This window comes from Bicyclus anynana, chromosome 13, assembly GCF_947172395.1.
Source record: "Bicyclus anynana chromosome 13, ilBicAnyn1.1, whole genome shotgun sequence".
Lineage (NCBI taxonomy): Eukaryota > Metazoa > Arthropoda > Insecta > Lepidoptera > Nymphalidae > Bicyclus > Bicyclus anynana.
This window is the reverse complement of record NC_069095.1, coordinates 7,387,462-7,407,484: the sequence shown is the minus strand read 5'-3', so window position 1 is coordinate 7,407,484 and position 20,023 is coordinate 7,387,462. Positions and strand designations below refer to the sequence as shown.

The window sequence follows — 20,023 nt, the reverse complement described above, 5'->3', positions numbered from 1 at the left end:
GAAATAGACCCACAATAACTATACAAGCATTGTAGGTACAAGTAAGTATGAAATAAATAAAAAGTCCTCAGCACAAGTTACCTAAATGCTTTATTTGTGCACAACAAATATAAGAGAAACAAAGAAATTCAATTCCACAATTAGGCATAAGCTTGTATTACTTGCTTGGGAATTGTTTTTACAGAATAATGGGGTACTTTCTAACTGTCTAATTCCATTACAGCCTTCGTTTATTTCATCTACAACTATTCACACATTATACTTCAATATCTGGGTGTAAAAAAGTGACTACAAATATATAGGACATAGTCTAAATACGATATATCAATATTTTAACAATAAATGAATAATATTATTTGTAGGTTGTTTATTACAGTGATAAGACCCTGATTAGTGATAATGAGGGTACATCATTGAATGTTACTAGCATCAAGTGCCCCAATCCTGTTTCTTGCTTTCATATTTGCTTTCTGTATTATGTATATGTATGTGTAGGGACCTGCATACATGTTAGTTTTATTTCACCAATTAATTAAAGTGAAGATAATTTAGACTTAAAAAGAATGTGCTCTGATGCCCTGGGAGAGTAGCTCTGTTGGTGCGGGAAAACACACTCAGTTTCATTTTAATATGATGTGTTGGCAAATCTGTATGTATGTGTGACTAACATGTATGCATGTCCCCACATCTGTTCTTAAACAGATTTCCAAAAATGGTTTGAAAACTCCAATATGTTGGTGTTACAATTCAAACAAAATGATTTATTCTAAATTTGAACCAACCAACCAACTGCATATGATAATACAAACTTCAGACTGAACATCAGTTATATTTTGAATTGTTTGTTTGAACCAATTAAATCAGTCCAACTGCATATGATAATACAAACTTCAGACTAAACATCAGTTAAATTTTGAATTGTATGTTTGAACCAATCAAATCAGTCCAACTGCATACAATATTACACACTTCAGACTGAACATCAGTTATATTTTGAATTGTTTGTTTGAACCAATCAAATCAGTCCAACTGCATACAATAATAAAAACTTCAGACTGAACATCAGTTATATTTTGAATTGTTTGTTTGAACCAACTCAACAATAAAAGTATAGGATATAAAGAGCTCATTTTATGAAATCACAATTTGGAATTTTTTTTGTAAGTTAGTAACTTATTTTTAATTTCTCCACAAGTTAACACTGCAATCTCAAGTGTAAGTTTACGATGCAAGTAAAGTCAAAAATAGATTGCCGACAATAGCGGCGGCATCGAAAAAATCATTTTCGATTCTGCTGAATCGAGAAAGTGATATTGGTTGATATAGTCAATAAATCTTTTTCTCTTGATGAAATATTATGTCGTCGTCGCATCAATTATCTTATTTTCAAGATGGTATTCAGTTTGTAAAGAATACAGTTTTTTTATTGTATATCTGTGATAAATTTCTACAGGGCATTTGCACTGGAATGCTAAATTGGTAGGCAAACAGATATGAGCACATTTTAAAAACAGATACCTGTGCTGACCTAGGGATCTAATCCAGAACCACTCCGTTGTCGACAGTACAAACTGCCCCAAAATAAAATTACTATATTGAAGGCTTTCTCTGTAAATATGAGTGCCTGTATGGAGACTTTATGGATGGGTTCTTAAGACGAATTACACAAATATCTATCTCTAGATCTTGGAGATAGAAACACTATTTGTTAATACTTAACTATGAATTTTAATATAAACAAAAAATATCAGTGAGATGTTGTTACCTCTACAGGTTTAATCCAATACTTGAGCCAGATTGAGCCATTTTTGTGAGACTTATATGTAATAACATCCCACTGCAATAAACACTACAGTATTACCTTAAAATTCTAAATTATGACTAATGCAAGTGCTTTAAAATGGACTTAGAGAGATCTTAACGAATGTATGTTATTTTAATTGCATGTCAATTTGTTTACAGGGTGCATAATTTTTTAATGAAGTTTTTATTAGGTTGCTTCAGAGTTAATGTGAAGTTAGTTGAAATCAATTCTTTGATGCTATTCCAGTTGCTATGATTAAATATAAGTAATAAAATAAAATATGATGTATTTTGTAACTCTGTTAGATATTGCAATTCCTTTGCTTAACTACAGTGAGCAACAGGATGTTGGTTTATGTTACATTTTTTTTACGGCAGTGGAGTTAAACTTAGGTAAACTTATTTAATACTTGTAAAATGTTTGAGCAAATTTGGAATTAAATGAATTAATCTTATTCTAGGGGTAAAACTATATAAAAAAATTAAATTTACCAACTATCAGTCTTTTAAATTGATGTTGATCATCAACCTTGTAGCAATTAGACTCTCAAAAGTTTACAAATGAGTAAAATAAACTAAAAACTATAAATAGCAAGCTTAAATTCTAGCATTTCTATTGTCTGATATATTACTTTTATATCTAATTACATATTGTTTTTTTTTACTAAAAATCATAAGGTTTTAAAAACTGCTTATATGTAACTGAAAAACTTTATATTATTTTGTATGTAGTAAATAATATTATATAAAATAATATAAAGGTAATATAACATAAACAGTATTACGAGTATAAATAAACCACTACCTAGGTATTTCAAAATCTATTAAAACTTTTCATTGAAAAATACTTAAGAGATATTTGAAATTGCAATATCAATATTATTTTACTATTCATAAGTAAAGAAAATGTGCTATTCACACTGTGCAGTTTTTGCCCCAGATATGGCAGAAAAATTGTGCTTTAGTAACCTTATAATACCATTGTTTTAGAATTTCACCTTCAATGACCATTTTCACTATAGCTCCTATTCATAAGATTAGATCCTTACAGTTACTTTATTACTACACCAACATAATATATTTGCACACATTAAATACTATATTATAATATAATGGAAGTAAATGCTATGTTTTACCTATCCAAATATATTGAATATTGTTATGGGATGATAATAATTAAAATCTATATCATACAATTTATATTAAATCTATCTGAATAAGCATATTATATAAAGTTTAAAAAATGTATCAAGTATTGGCAATCAAATAATGGTTATACAAATCCAGTATTTCCTTAAAAAAAGGCCTCATTCAATTGGTGTACTCGTATTTATATTGTATTTCTATGAATGCTAAATTTATACTTACAGTTAATTTGAGAGAGTATATCCAAATTGAAGTAAAGTTTATCTAAATGTATGTATTTGGCAACAGTTTTTATAGTTACGTCTAAATTAAACGTTTTGTAAACTTTTGAGTGTTACCATCCCTAAAAATAAATTATTGAGGGCTAAGTAGGATATTGTAGATCTTGTGGTCTACACTCTTTCTTGGTTAGGTGGTGAAACATCTTCAGTGCCATTGGAAACACTTTGATGATACAGCTTCAACAGTTCCATGGCATCTTGAGCTTGACGCTTCTCTAATAATATCCTGTAATTTAGAAATTGTAATATGTATTAAAATTATTAACATATCATCACTAACAGCCTGTAGAAATGGCTTATTAGAACTGAGCCAGGCTTGCTTTCTTATAGGAGATTTCAAGCTTAGACCCACTATCTGCTCCAATATGAGTTGATCGGCTTAGGGTGGATCTATCACTGCACTTCTTCAACCATTTTACGTCTTTTCTACCCACACTAAGGGTGATAATGTAAGACTTTGTAACAACTACCCTGCACATATATATATAAGCTGTAGAGCTTAACGTGACCTCTGAGGCACAGGGTGTAACATCATCAGCTTTCCAACACAGGGCTGCTAAATAACAAATACATAAGTATAATGCACATCCACTATGATAAAGAACAAGTATTGTTCTTGTAAGTATTTCAAAACATGTAGGTCTCTGAAATACTACACATTTTAATTACAAACACAGTCTATGTATTTTAACACTGTGACTCGCCAGACTGCATAGTTACATTACAACATGTGTGATGTATAAAAACAATATACCTTGTCATATACCTCATGTTGAAAGCATTAGAAGTTTGGCAATACTCAGCTATAAGGGCTTTCATAGTCTACTTTTAACAAATTGTGTTTGTGTTTTAAATGTTTTTGTTTTACATGTCCTTTACAAATGAGTATTCAATAAATAAAGAGATGATAGTACTTTGCTCAAATTACCTTCCAGAAGCCTCTTTTATGTGTTCTAAGATTATCCTGTTGTCCCTGTCAGTCACAATGTCGGCCAAGCTATCAGGATCCATGTCTGATAGCAGTTCTAGATCCTGTCCGCCTAATAAAGAAATGTGACACAGATTGTGTTGCAAGCGACCAACCAAGCTCGCGACCTGTGCCTTATCACCCAGCGCCACGTCGTCCGTCTGATCTAAGGATACTTGGCATTTCGGCATATTCGGTGCCCACTTCTCATTACCATGTAAAATCATTAGTGACGTATCCGGGTCCAATGTAGAAAAGTACTCTTCGTCATCGACTTCGGTCCCATCGTACTCCAGCACTACGGTGAGATGTTCTGACGGCAGACCCAATTTATCCGGCACTTTGTTTATTAAATCCTCCAAGGAAGACGCGACAATACCTTTCTTCTTTTCACGATTCACGTCACAAATTTTGTACGGCTTGTTAATATCGTCCTCCATTTTATCAATTTAATACACAATTCTAACAAATATATATATTTTTTAATAAAAAATTGCCAAACAGCACATCTCTTTCACAATTTTCACTGCGTACGCCTTTTTTAATTTCTTGATAAGTTGAAAAATGAGTTACAAATTCATGACACATTACTTTATTTAAAATTGACGTTTACACAATAATGATTGCCAGCCGAAAAAATACTAACTCTATCAAAAAATATATTTAGTACAAAAAAGGTTTTTTCTTGATTACGATACTATTTACTGTTACATTTAATATGTAGGTACGTAACAAACAGATAATCTGATTTATAAACAGCAACCGCAAAATTACCGGACGACTGTCTCTCTAACTATCCGGTTACTGAATGAGAAAATTCACGTTTCAGTTTCACGTCTAAGGCTTGTAACACATCGCTGCGATGGCGATTAGTTAGCGAATTAAAAATCATGGATCATATATGATCATTAAAATTAAAGAAATATAAACCTAACTTTAGCACTTTAAAAAAGGAGCTCTACTTTAAAATATATCGTGGACAATTACGGCATAGACGTGATAGCCCCACAGAACAGACATCGCTAAAAGCTGAGTGGTTATCACTTCTGTCTTCGATCCGTCAAGTCCAAATCCGGTCCGGGTCATGCACCTCCAACTTTGCAGTTATGTGCATTTTAAGAAATTTGAGAATTTTCTAAATTATCTACGTGTGTGAAGTCTGCCAATCTGCATTGGGCCAGCGTGATGGACTAAGGTCCTCTCATTCTGAGAGGAGACTCATGCTGAACAGTGAGCTGAATATGGGTTTTTAATGGTGATGATGATGAGTAACGGCATCAATCAACTATGCTCTTATAAATTAAATATTCTCACGACTTGCATCAACGAGGCAGTCTTAACATAACCAATATTCTTATATCAATTTTACAAAAATATAAATTCATAAATGAACAATTCAGGTACATAAGTTGAATGAAGAAGTTTAGTGATGTTTCAACTTCAACTTATCTAAAGACTAGACTTTGCCAAACGATCTTAGAGGATTCTCATGCGAATACGTCTTGTAATTACATAGTCCCTACTCGCTAGATACGAGTAGGTATGGCTGAGAATTTACAGCTCTTAGAGTAGGTAAGTACTACATTTCGTTTCATGTAGGATGGTGCTGGTGACAGTTCGTTTCTCTTGAAAGTTTGCCGCGATTCACGATAATAGTACCTACATATTATGAACGTAATACAGGAGATTGTCACCGTACCCATGTTAACTAAAAAAATACCAAACTAAATGTGCAAATGTCTGATTAAAGCACATAGCTTTAATCTGATCTTTATTTTAAAAAAACTAATATAATCTTAAATTCCAATTTGTTTCGGTTTTTATATTATTCGAAGTTAGCTAGCGCAAGCGATGTGAAAAACCTGTTCTCGCGTCGCGATGTGCTACAGGCATCAATAGCCTGTGTCTGCCAGCTGCCTTCTAAACATCATATTAATTAACTACTCCTACTTCTAGCCAATTAGCAAGTTGCTCCAACATAATAATACATAATATTATAATTTTACGATTTCCTTGTCATACGAAGATTAGATATCAGATCGGTTCAAATCGGCCTCATAGTTTCTGAGATTAGTACCTAGGTACGTTGAAATACATTATTCATTATTAAAGTCACTTTAATAGGTTTTAATAGGTTGTATTATTAAAGTCACTTTGGTTTCGCTGTGTTGTATGGTTTATATGACCGGACCGATGTCCGGTGCATGTACACATATTCATTATAAACAATACACCACCGGTAAAAAACACGGTCCGATATCCGGTGAAAAAAACGGAAACCTACAAGCGCCCTTAGGCATTTTACCTAGTACATTACCTAGTAGTAAGTTAAAGGAATATCTATTAGGTACTTGCGTTGCGTACCTACCTCTGGTGTAAATGCCAGAACAGACCATTGGATCGTGGTAGTTTTGGGAGGTTAAAGGTCCCCTTCGTCCGAACGGAATTTTATTATTTAAATTGTCGTCGGAATATTATGTGAAATAACATTAGTCAGTCGCCAGAAATTTTGAAATCATTGAAATTAGTACCAATGGGAACTAGAAGTTAGTAAGCTACTAGTTTTCAATGCTACTAAGATCTAAATTGCTCGTCGTTCGTATTTTTACTTAGATAAACTTGGGCAGATAAAATGAGGCAAGTCTGACTATCGCAGGCTCTCGTTCTGTAACTTAAGTGAAAGGTACCTACTGCAAGAGAACTATAAGTTGTATTTATACCTTTATTTATAAGTCTAGGTTTAAGGTAAATTAGTTATTACCTACCCTCGGGGGTCATGATCGGTCACGCCGAGGCGCGACGGGCGAAGATCAATATTCGCTTCACCCCTGTCTACTCTCGGCCCTAGAGTGCATTTCTCTGCTTCACTTTGGTGGTACATCTCTAGTTTCACTTTTTAGGTATTTTCTCTCCCATGTATTTATGTTTTTTTTTAAATTTTCAACTGATATTAAAAATATAAGAAATTAATAGGAACCTACCCATTAATTTTGTTATAAAGATTCATTCCTCCACTTACGCGGCTACCTAACCGGCAGGACTCTAGAGTGAGGAACCTCCTCACAATACGCGTCGTTTCAAGGCTGACAAAATTCGAACAGGTAGACCCAACAGCCAAACTTCATAAAGCGTAGCGTTTCGCTTTATATTTTTTTAACTGAGTAAAACGACTTATACATATATAGTTTCAGAATTATTATAATTTCTAGCAGATTACCGCGTCTACGTTCGCGTGTATAAATACTGATTTTTTTGGATAGGTGCTATTTGATCATTTGTACATAACAAAAAAGAGTGTACCTAATATTTTTGCTGCCAACCATATCTATCCGTTATTTATTGTAATTTCTGACACACAGTATTTTACTATTCCGTATCATTTAGCTTGTATGCACATTTGTTGTGACACGATATTACTAATTGTACTCCATAGGATACAATTTCTCATTAGGGTCTAGGCCACTCGTGTCGTAAAACAACAAACGCCTGGAAGTAGTAGGTAATTCCCAGAGAAGGCATTTTGCAGTCTTAATGGGTAGTATAAATTTTATGCAATATTCTCATATTATCTCATAATATCTAATTTCTATTTTTGTATTGATAAGCTACACAGATGAGTTGTAGGGAGAGTTGGCGGTTAGAAGCAACTTTTCCCAGCGGGAGAAGCTCCATATGTAATTTTGTGGCTTTCATTCAAGAATTTACCTTCTTTACAGGCATCGAATCGCCTGTGGTATAAGTAGTTAACTGGACAGCTAGGTCGAAGGGTTTCTTATTCTTTCACTAACAACAAATACAAAGATGGAGTCAGAAACCATCCCAGGAAGTAGATACTTAGCACACAAAAACTTTTAATCATTTCTAATAATACAATGTACACACTCGTGGAAGATTCTAATATTATAGAACAATAGTAATAAACCAGCCTTCGCCCTAAGTAATTGTTTTCGTTTATTAGATTAGTGTTGTGGATTCTCCACGAATGGAGCTCACTGCAGTGACCTTCCCGGTAGCTTTCCAGGTCGAGGCCAGAGGTTAGCTATTCGGTTTTACGCGCTTGTTTCATATTAATAGGGGCATTTGTTTTGATTCACTTTTAGCAAACTTTAATTACGCATTCCGAATCGGATGACATTCCCGTCATATAGGAATTCAGTGAGCTTATGTGTGTAAATCCTAATTTTATATAGGTAAATGATATAAAAATTTGGGGATTTATTTGCGCTTAATACAGTTTAGCTAACACTATAATAAGGTAATAATAAAAGAAACACGTATGTACCTACTACTGTCATAGACTCTCTCATTTGAGAAACGTAGCTAAAACATTATCTCTATGTTTGTACATAAAACAAAAACTTTATAATTGGCTATCAAAAGAGATCCGATGGCATATTGTCCTCGTTTCTCGGAAGTTGGCTGTGATGAATATATTAAAAAAAGGGTTAGGTATAAGGGTCTAAAATGGAGTTAGGGACTTGATAGTCGTATACTACTACTGCTCGTAGGTTAACGAATAAGTTGTAGATTCAAACAAAAAGGTAGGATTGCCAGTAACTATGACTTTTTTTTTAATTTTTAATTTCCAGTAGTGTCGTTCGATATTTACAGTACAGTTGAGCCCGACATTCCTCTCAGAATGAGAGGGGTTAGGCTAGTAACTAGCCTATAGTACTAGTAGTCCAGAACAGAACAATAGACAGAACTCGCATACGTTCAACGTAGAAAATCGAGAAAGTTCTCAGGTATGCAGAATAACCACTATGTTTTTCTTCACCATTTAGGACACGTGATATTTACTCGTAGTTTCTTAGAATGTAAATAAGCTTAGTTGGAGGTGCATTCCTCGCACTGATTCAAACCTACGCCCACAGAATCGAAAACAGAGGGTATATCCACTTGGCTGTCACGGCTCAATATTACAATACTTAGTAACAATATGCGAGTATCCAACATTGTTGATATTATTAGAGCAGGATAACACGCCGATCGATACTGGCCACAGCTATTCCTGGCTCCACGGAATGTATCTACATCTAAACATACATTCCTCTTTAGATACATTTAGCACGCTGCTATGTACAATGCAGAGCTTCCTAGCTCTATAAGTATGCAACTGTAACTAATTTTGTCGCTTCGTTTATTGTTAGCGAGCGAAGGTTAAGCTTCTTGTACAATATGTCTAAGCTTTATAGAAAACTCTGCTCTTTACTTAAGATTTTGTGAAATTTATGATTTATAAAGGTCCCTTTATATCTACAGACATATTGCGTCACAGACATGTAGCGTGGCAGACACCCGCAGACACACTGCCCAGCAGGTAGCTAGAGACACTCAAAGTCATTTTCTTGAAAGAAGTCCCCCAGACGCGGCGCTAATGTCTTAATGTCATTTGGTAATGGCGGTCTTATTGTCATTTGTATAAGGCGCAGTCAATTTTAGTTCAGGTTTTATGAAAAGGACTCTACAGACATGAACCGCACAGACGAAATATTCTTTCCACGAATACTAGCCGGGCGCGACCCGATAGATATAAATACGTTAAAAAACACTGTATAGAAGAATATTATTTTGTCTGCCACGGCACGTTAAATGTCTGTAGATATAAACGGACCTTATTGCGTACGATATGTCTTATTATAATATACTAGCGGACGCCCGCCACTTCGTCCACTTGATTCAATTTTTCACAAATCCCGCGGAAACCATAGATTTTTCCCGGATAAAAAGTAGCCGTATACCGTATATGTTGTTTTAATAATCTTCCCGTTCAAATGGGTCCAACAGTTCCAAAGATTAGCCCGGCCAATCAAACAGACAGACAAAGATTAAAACATTAATCGATATTTAATTAATTATAAGCATATGTGAAAACACAGTTGTTTTAAAATCACATTCACACACTTCAATTTTATTTATACATACATATGTACCTACCTATGGTCATTTCTATAAATAATTCTAAAATGCATCTGCATACTTCCATACTAATAATAAAGTAGGTACTACATAAACTTAGTAGTACTTGAAAATTTTCACTTTTAATTATTCCCTCCCAGACCATTCCAAAAAAGCCTACAAAAAGTTAAATTTAGAAACCTCAGTTCGGAATTAGCTGCAGTGACATTTCCGTGAGGTCGAGGTCAGAGGTCAGCCGTCCGGTCCCAGGTGCATGTAACGCATATTCTAGAGCTATTGATGCAATTTGTAAAGCCTCACCGTCCGCCAATACGAGCAATTTAAATTTCGATAACACCACTCAATTTATTTATAGCGAACAAAATTGGAGGTAATATTTTTTTAGGTTGTTTGAGGTGCGTGATTCGTAGTAGCCGTTTAAAAATGTAGTACATACATAAAATATAATTATTACAGACTAGAGGACGCCTACGACTTCGTCCGCGTGTGTCAGTTTTCAAAAATCCCGCAAAACCATGGATTTCTTCGGGATAAAAAGTAGCCTATATGTTGTTTATCCTGTATCTTCTAGTTAAAGTCTTATTCAAAATGTTTTATGATCGTGTAAATAGCTTAAAAAACACAGTTATTTTGAAATCACAAACATACACTTCAATTTTATTAATATGTATTGATGATTCAAAATAAATTTTCAGGGTTTATAAATTTATGGATCTGACTGTCCATTCTTTGTCTTTCGAACCAGTAGTAAACATGTATCAGTGTTTACTACTAGATGTCTTTCAAATTGCTCGTAAGGTAAGCTTTCGTTGAAGTAAATGAATTTAAATTTGAATTTGAACTCTCTAGTAGGGTCTCGTTTAAATGTACAAGTAGGCACTAGAAAATGTACAGTGTAGCACCCATTACAGAGGAAAGTGGGTCGTCGAGTAACTCATGAGATGCATTTTTAACGTTTCTTGCCACGTCTGTTACCTGTCCTACACCTAGGTTCAAGTTAGTTTAACCGCTGTTTCGACAGTAATAACTTTTGGCATAATTGTTTCATCATCATAAATTAAGCACATGTCATGTAACAGTATTGGTGTAAGTTCCCACAGTCTTTTGAGAAGGTGATTTATCACTTAGATCCCACAATTCTAATTCAAGGCGCTACTTACGGCTATGATGATCCCGTCCTCATTTCACCGAAGGTTGCCAGATTGTTGATGTTTTAGAGGATATATTTGAGAGTGTGTACAGAAGTTGACTTCGTAACTTTTTCTCTATTCTGTTTACTCCCTGCAGGAGATCGGTTAGGTTTTTACCCCATAGCTGTTAGTCCCAAAGACCCTTATAGTGACTAGATATATTAATCCCATGTAATGCGTATTTCGAGGTCCATTTTTCCGTATTCTTACAACTGAGATATCTTCAAAACAAGAGTAATTAGACACTTTCTAGCATACACGTTTCAAATATTTCAATAGGATTCACAACCTTTATTTCATACAAATTAATAATGATGCCTCTAATTTACATGATGTGTGCAATGATGAGATTTTGTTGAGTAAGACAATGTACAAAATATAACTTTTTTATTATGACCGGATTGGAATTCATTCGAGATTTACAGAGAATTTTCTTAATTCCCTGCGTGTGTGAAGTCTGTCAATCCGCCTAACCTAACCTCTTTCATTCTTAGAGGAGACTCGAGCTCAGCAGTGAGCCGAATATGGGTTGATAATGGTGATGATGACTTACTGTGTGATATATAAATGTTAAAGTTCAAACAAAAGTTACAGAGGAATTGTGCAAGAATTTTGTTTACAAGAAGCAATCAAAGGAATTGCAAGCATATTTTATAAATTCTCCGTTTGTTGAATTCTGAAATCATTTGAAGTACAGAACTTATATACTGAGTTTTTAAAATCTTTAAATAAATATAAAAATATATTGAATTTTGATAGCAATTTCGACATACTCATAAAGCTAATAATATTATGTACCTTTTCCACCTTTCCCTGTCCTTGGCTTGACAATACAATTTATCCCCACCGCTTGAGCGATATCGTCTTCCCATCGCTGCTTCGGTCTACCGACTTTTCTTTTACCTGATGAACCCTTCTATTTGGTTGTTTCTATTGTCCATCTTTTGTCGGAACAGCGTGCGATGTGACCAGCCCATTGCCACTTTATTGTTAGTGAATGTTTCAGTGCATCTAAGCTCTATTCAAAATAAATATAGCGTATGTGTTTACAGCTAAAAGCCAAAATAGGGGGACCCACCCTCGGCTATAGTGCAAAGTGAACGAGCGATGTTCAACTCCCTAGCGTAAGCCGTACTTCGACAAAATACAAAGTTCGCTCGTACGGTAATATGAGAGTTACCTTTTATAACAAAACTTTTTTAATGTACTCGTAATATCTTTGCACACAAGCTTACAAAACTGTAGGGTTTTTAATTATATAATCATTATCGGCCTATTTTGACGATATACTAAGAGTAGGAGTGGGGATGTGGAGCTTAGACTTACCACTCTGCTAAAATGACAAATAGCGGCTTAAAGTTACAATATTTGTGTCTATAATGACCATTAAAATGATGGTATTACACACCATCAAATTCCTGAAATGTTTCACTTAAAAGATAGAACAGCTAAGTAATTCATAGGCAACTAACTAACAACTTGAACCCAAGACTTTGTGACCCGGGGCCACACTGGTTAAATAGGGCAGGTTATCCTTTAATTTTTATACCTACTTCTTAAATATTTCTAGCCCGATTTAAAATTTTAGCAAAATTAAAAGCTAAGATTAGACATCTAGACCTTTAGAATCTAGATATTGGCCTAATAATCCGATCAAGTTATGTTGAATGGAAGGTAGGGTTAGTATATCATTTCATAAGTTGCCAAGAAACTGATAACTTGATGAAACGTGAACACAAAGGACACTTATAATAAAATTACGAAAAGTCTCCATCAATTCCCTTTGTACAAAATATACATAGATAGTTATTTAACTAGCTGTGAATAGCTGTTTAGTTGTACATGAAAGTTAAGTCCAATATAAAACATCAACCCCGAATCCATTTCTGACAGACGGGTAATCTCGTGGGCGGGAAACTTCGGACAAAGTTTCCAAGTGAGAAAGTTTTCTAGTTTACCAATCCAATTTGAGGTTATAATTTCAGGGAATTTCCACGAGGTACGGTCAAACAATGGTTATGGAGCGTAAGTTCCCGGATTCATCATCATCATCATCATCATCATCATCATCATCCGTCGTCCACTGTTGGTCATAGGCCTCTTGTATAGACTTCCGAATACCACAGTTTCGGGCCGCCAGCATCCCGCGGCTCCCTGCAACCCGCTTGATGTACTCGGTCCATCTTGTGGTTGACCAATACTGCGTTTTCCGGTGCGGGGTCACCATTCACGTTTCACCTTGGGACCCCGACGTCCATCGGCTCTTCGAACTACGTGCCCTGCTCATTGCCATTTCAACTTCTTGATTCGCTGAGTTGTCAGTGACTTTGGTTCTTCTGCAGATATACCTATCTATTTATATGGCCAGCGCATACTGTGCGACTGCAAGAGAGAGAATCGAGAAAAATTCCCTGCGATATCGAGCGAGCTTCCCCCAGCTTACTGGAACCGCATCATCCGTCGGGATTTGAATATTCCATTAGCGACGATACCGTTGACAAACTATTTTTGAAAGAGGTTTACACTCCAGCGCATGCCGGCGCATATTTGTGCATATCGCGACTAAGTAAGCCTGCTTTTTTTTCGAACATGGGATATCGTAAGTCAATATTGTATTAAAGGAGATGGTCCAAAATTGTATGGAGCTCAGGTCCAGTCATTGTACCCTAGCGGAAATAAAAGAAAATATTTTTCTAAACTATTTTTGATTATACAAATCTACGGATTTACTTTAATTCCTTCGACATAATATTCATTATCTCCCAAGAAATGCAACACTATTATGGGTAATAATAGCGGATTGATGACGTTTTCGATGCAGTAATCGATTTGACTTTTGCTGTCAATTGTCATGTCATTGTTGCTCTAAGGGCGCCATCTTGATATAACTCAAAAACTTGGGTTTTATTTTTGTTTATTTCTTTTTATTTAGTTACATTTATTCACTTTAATAAATTTTAATAAGATCCTTGTATTTTTTAAATTTTAATGATACGGGGTACAAGAGTGGACCCGAAATGGACCATCTCCTTTGAAAATAAAAATGTATTTTCATAGTTTATTTCAATGTCCGGCACTCAAATCCAAAAAAATACTTATAACATTGTGTGGTACAACAATCATTTGGGTACCAATTTCACATTGTGGTTAAAGAGTTAGGTGAACATCAAAAACTAAAGACATTTTTCGGGATAAGCCGCTGGTCTACAGTCTGCGCAGGCCATTACATTTAAAATGGAAATAGGGATGAGACAGACACTCCCAATTATCTCAAACTAAAGTTAGAATGAGCTTCTTTAGTAGCTTTGTTCATGTTTGCAAGAAAGTTTTTCGTGAATACTTTTCAGGTCTCATTGCAAATTTCCAGTCTCCGGCTAAAGGTGCAGGTGAATAACTAAGTGTATACTGTTATAAGTAGGTATAAACTTGTACATATTATAAGTATAAACTCATAATATGTTTATGTACATTTTACGAGTAATCTCTCTTTTCTTCTTCATTCCGAAAATAAATGGATAGTTTTTTTTTTTTTTTTTTTTATTCTTTACAAGTTAGCCCTTGACTACAATCTCACCTGATGGTAAGTGATGATGCAGTCTAAGATGGAAGCGGGCTAACTTGTTAGGAGGAGGATGAAAATCCACACCCCTTTCGGTTTCTACGCGGCATCGTACCGGAACGCTAAATCGCTTGGCGGTACGTTTTTGCCGGTAGGGTGGTAACTAGCCACGGCCGAAGCCTCCCACCAGCCAGACCTGGACAAATTAAGAAAATCTCAATCTGCCCAGCCGGGAATCGAACCCAGGACCTCCGTCTTGTAAATCCACCGCGCATACCACTGCGCCACGGAGGCCGTCAAAACTACTTATACTACTAGTACTTTTATGTACCTTTACAAAGAAAATGGTGCCAAAGGATTATTATGTAGTAAGTAAATTTACTTAATAATGAATGCATTAGCACTGTACGAAGTCCGTACGCGTTGCCTGATCACACTTTTCGTAACGCTTGCGTCACGCATTCAACAGCTTAATTCTCAAGTCAAGCGTTTTTTATACTTCAAAATCGTTAAAACGTTAACTCTTCTAAACTAATACAATAAAGAAAGTTTTGATTCTTTTTGTTTTGTATTTTCACTAATAGGCTCCAAAACTACTGGAACGATTTTAAAATTTCTTGCAGCACTGGCAAACTACATTATCAGCGAGTAACTAACGCTATATTTTATCTTTGTATTCCCATGGAAATTGGCACTATGGGCGTAAAACTACGAGGAGTCTGCTAATCTTAATAAATAAATGCGAAATGTCATTCATCACGAAATCTCGAAAACCGCATGACGTACAAAGATGAAATTTGGTAGGGAGGTAGTTTACAGATAGTAGATGTTCGCTAAGATCGAATTTTGCGATAGGGCCGGATTAAAGAGGTCTAAAGGCGGACGAAGTCGCGGGCGTCCCCATTACACTATAATAGCAGACATCCCGCCCCGAGGTGAACAATGAACATACTTGGTAGTAAAATTGATGATTAGATGTGTTGTACAGAGAGACTGCGAACTCGTACACATAGTTGTAGCGGGTAACAAGAATGCCTTTGTACGAAACTGAATAAAGACCGCTCCAAGTAGTTCACATTCTCGACTCAGTCGTCAATTATTTCCATACAAGGACTGATGGGGAGTCTTGGCTACGTTCCACGTAATTTGAGTTCAAAATGTATATAATATATTTATATATATTTTGAAATATACCCTCGTAACTTTAATTTTAAGTTTTCGACTGTAATTATTACCATTGAATTAAACTAAATTATAACATAATTATATTGACCTTTCAAAAATGCTTGTAAACTAAGCAAAATTGAAATAAATGAATTTTGATTTTTGATTTTTATACCAATATAAATAAATTATATATTATGTATATAAAGTAAATATGTAAACGGAATCAGAATTACACAAAGTTTTAAAAATTACATTATCACTAGCTGACGTCGTACGGTTTCACCCGCGTGGTTTCCGTTTCCGTAGGAATACGGGGATAAAATATAGCCTATAGCCTTCCTCGATAGATGAGCTATCTAACACTAAAAAAATATTCGAATCAGACCAGTAGTTCCTGAGATTAGCGCGTTCAACCAAACAAACTTTTCAGCTTTATGCATTAGTATAGATAATACAAATAAGACATAAATCTAAGATAAACATAACAATAAAATTTAAAAAACTGATGGCCTATAAAAATATCTGAATTGGTAAAAAGTGAAAAGTTATAAAATAAAACATCAAAAACTAATAAATTTTCCGTTTTTCTTTTATCATATTGTTTATTAAACGGCTGAATAGTTTTTTATCAAACATCACTCTCGGGTAAGAAATATTTCAATCAAAATCAACTAAATGAAAATTGGTCACAAAAGACAAACAGAAAATAACTACACGTTAACACACCACGTTTTTGCGTCGAGGGATAAAAATAAAAATGACAAACCTAAGAGTAAGTACCAATTTGTCAACGTCAATCAATACTGAGGTCAGAGTATGCAAAATTAAGGTTAACTATGTATTGTTATCACAACAGATCCATTTTCAGTACCTAAACAGATTGTATGGCAAGAAATAGCTCAAATATAATTATCCAGTTTCAAGCCTTACAAACAACTAACAAACAGAAGCGAACAAAAGCTGTAAAAATAATTGCTCTGCAAGTTGTTGTTCCGCAACGAAATAGCGTGCAATTTTTGTTTTTTTTTTTTGTTATACAAACGTAGGCTTCCAGTCACCTTAACAGGTATTAATGAATATTTTTCTGTACAGCAAAGTTTTATTAACGTAAACAACAGACGGCCTATTTGCTAAATCAGACGAATAATTCATCATTATCGACTCATATTCGGCTCACTGCTGAGCTCGAGACTCCTCTCAGAATAGGGATGATGACAGTTTTTTAAATTGTATATAAATTAAGGGTATACTAATAGCAAAACAATTTTGTAAAAGTAACAGGCTATCTGCGATCATTACTTTCGGAGCTACAGGGATTTAAAGGGTCAGATTTGCGGCGCTGCCGCGGATCCCTGAAAAACGCTCCATACAAAATGGCACGATTTAGTGACGTCGTTGGCTCGCTGATCTTTAGGTTTGTATGGCCGTTCAAACAAAATTACTAATATCTTTGTTATTTGTGCGTTTATGTTAATTGTTCATTTATTGAAAAATGTCACATTTAATGTAAGGAAGCTAAAACTGTACCTATAAATTTTCAGTTAATTACGATAAAAAAAAATTAATAGATTTTGAAATTTTATAATCTTATTTATTTTGCAAATATCCAGATAATCTTTCCTTTTTATGTATAAATTAGTTAACATTGACCTTATTTACCCGAATGTATCAGAAAAATCAATATATTCAAACCTAGTCATCATCCCCATTAGAGGAGTTAGGCCAATAGTCCACCACGCTCGCCCAATGCGGATTGGCAGACTTCACATACGCAGAGAATTAAGAAACTTCTTTGGTATGCAGGTTTCCTCACGATGTTTTCCTTCACCGTTTGAGACACGTGATATTTAATTCTATAACAACCGCATTTTTCGTATTCCGTAAAGCCCATTATTAACGAAAATGGGCATTATCCATTATCTACTCCATGATATCCACGAAGGGTTGTCAGTAGTCATTGGACGAAATTTTTGTACCTACAATCTCAATTTTGGTCAGTTACTCGTAGCATTAAATAGGAGAATACGAAATCACGTTACAATAGCTATGATTTGTGTATATCCACTAAAGTTACTCAAAGTTACAGGCCGGCTGGAGTTCAAAATTAAGGCTTGTTACACACCATACCATAATTAAAATGACACATTAATAACACGCGGGCGGAAACTAATTTGAATGAAAAATAATAGTTTAATTCAGACAGACCATATTTTACTGCAAAATTCAACCGTGCGGTGTTGTGTTGGCGATATATTTATCGACCACAACGTTACCAAAACATTACCAGCAGTTAAATTGTACATTAGCGGCCAACCACATCTATCTATCTATACTTATAATAAAACTGGTCGAATTCTATACATTTATTCGCAATTTGAGATTTTACTTATACCATTTGTAACACCAAACGTTACCGTGGCATACCGGACGCAAGCGCCATCTAGAATACTTATAATACAAGTTCTGTACATTTTGTACATTCTGTACATTGAAGATTTCGTCTGCGGGTCATCACCCAAAGACGAAATGTGAAACGTTAAGTCAAACAGGCTCAATAGACTTTATCGTCAAAAGAAGTCGAATTAGCAAATAGCCCAGATGTTCTTCTTTTGTAAGAAGCTTTTGACAAAAATAATATTTGTTTAAAGCTTCATAATATACATAATTATGACTACACATAAATCATAATTGAACTTCATCAGTTTCCGAAGCTTATCCAAGAAGTAAGTATTTGAGTTACTGTGGGTAGGTATATTTAGAATTATGGCTGTAGTCTTTAACTAACCTCTTTTTAATATTAAAGCCTGCTACGTCTAATTAAAAGATTACTATCTTCGTTGGATGTTTTTAATTATGAAGATAAATAAAGAAATCTGAGCCAAATTTACGCTGGATGAAAAATTACGAGGTCAAAAGACCACAGATCATGGATTATATATACTATGTAAAGCACTGAAGATGGCTATTGTGTGACTTCAGAGAGTTTGATTATAAATAGATTAATACGAAATTAGATTCGCTAGAAAGTTCGGGGCAATTCCAGAAATTAATAATATCAAAATTATTATTTTTATTTTATACAAGTTAGACCTTGACTACAATCTCACCTGATGGTAAGTGATGATGCAATCTAAGATGGAAGCGGGCTAACTTGTTAGGAGTAGGGTGAAAATCTATACTCCTTTAGGTTTCTACACGACATCCAAACGGATCTCTAAACCGCTTTGCGGTACGTCTTTGCCGAAAACTAGCGACGGCCGAAGCCTCCCACCAGCCAGACCAGGATCAATTGTTGTTGTTGTGTTGTTGTCGATGTTTTTCTTTCACAGAAACGTCATTTAATTTCTTGAATTGCACATAACTGAAAAACTGGAGGTGCATGCCCCAGACTGGATTCGAACCTACCCTCCGATTCAAAGTCATATTCACTGGGCTAGCACGGCTTTTCAGGGATACAGTACGACTTTGTACAGTACGGCATAAATCTATCATATATTTTTAAAAAAATGTGCGCGAGTGATATTATAAGGGTTCCGTTTTTGTACTACGTACGTTCGGAACCCTAAAAATATTACTAAAAGTAATCCACGACATAGCTACGCCCAGATTCAATTAGTTACATAGAATGAAGACGCGAGCAACCTTTACAAGAATATTATATTAAAAAGTTTCATGAGCTCATCTAAGCTTTCATACGCTGTCGGAGCTTAAGTAAAGTATGGAAATTTCACTTGTTAGTGGTTTTCGCAAATATTTCTCTTTGGCTAACTTGTAAAGCCGTGATAGCCCAGTGGATATGACCTCTGCCTCCGATTTCGGAGGGTGTGGGTTCGAATCCGGTCCGGGGCATGCACCTCCAACTTTTCAGTTGTTTGCATTTTAAGAAATTAAATATCACGTGTCTCAATCGGTGAAGGAAAACATCGTGAGGAAACCTGCATACCAGAGAATTTCTTAATTCTCTGCGTGTATGAAGTCTGCCAATCCGCAT

The 20,023-nt window shown here is 35.0% G+C and overlaps 2 protein-coding genes across 2 annotated transcripts in view; both read right to left on the bottom strand.

Annotated features, from left to right (window-relative positions):
• LOC112043087 (ATP synthase subunit O, mitochondrial) overlaps positions 1–20,023 on the bottom strand; it is a 385,841-nt gene that overhangs the window by 110,167 nt on the left and 255,651 nt on the right. The gene's annotated exons all lie outside the window — the stretch shown is intronic.
• On the bottom strand, positions 72–5,756 carry LOC112043094 (DNA fragmentation factor subunit alpha). The gene is made up of 2 exons (XM_052884920.1): positions 4,159–5,756; positions 72–3,456 (listed from the first exon to the last, which is right to left on the bottom strand). Exons 1-2 carry the CDS (start codon positions 4,635–4,637, stop codon positions 3,342–3,344), a joined length of 594 nt encoding a protein of 197 aa, XP_052740880.1. The 5' UTR covers positions 4,638–5,756; the 3' UTR covers positions 72–3,341.

Coding starts and splice junctions, on each gene's coding strand:
- LOC112043094 (XM_052884920.1), bottom strand. CDS start 4,637: ATGGAGGACGATATTAACAAGCCGTACAAAATTTGTGACGTGAATCGT. Junction 3,457..4,158: donor ATAAAAGAGGCTTCTGGAAG/GTAATTTGAGCA, acceptor TCTAAATTACAG/GATATTATTAGAGAAGCGTC.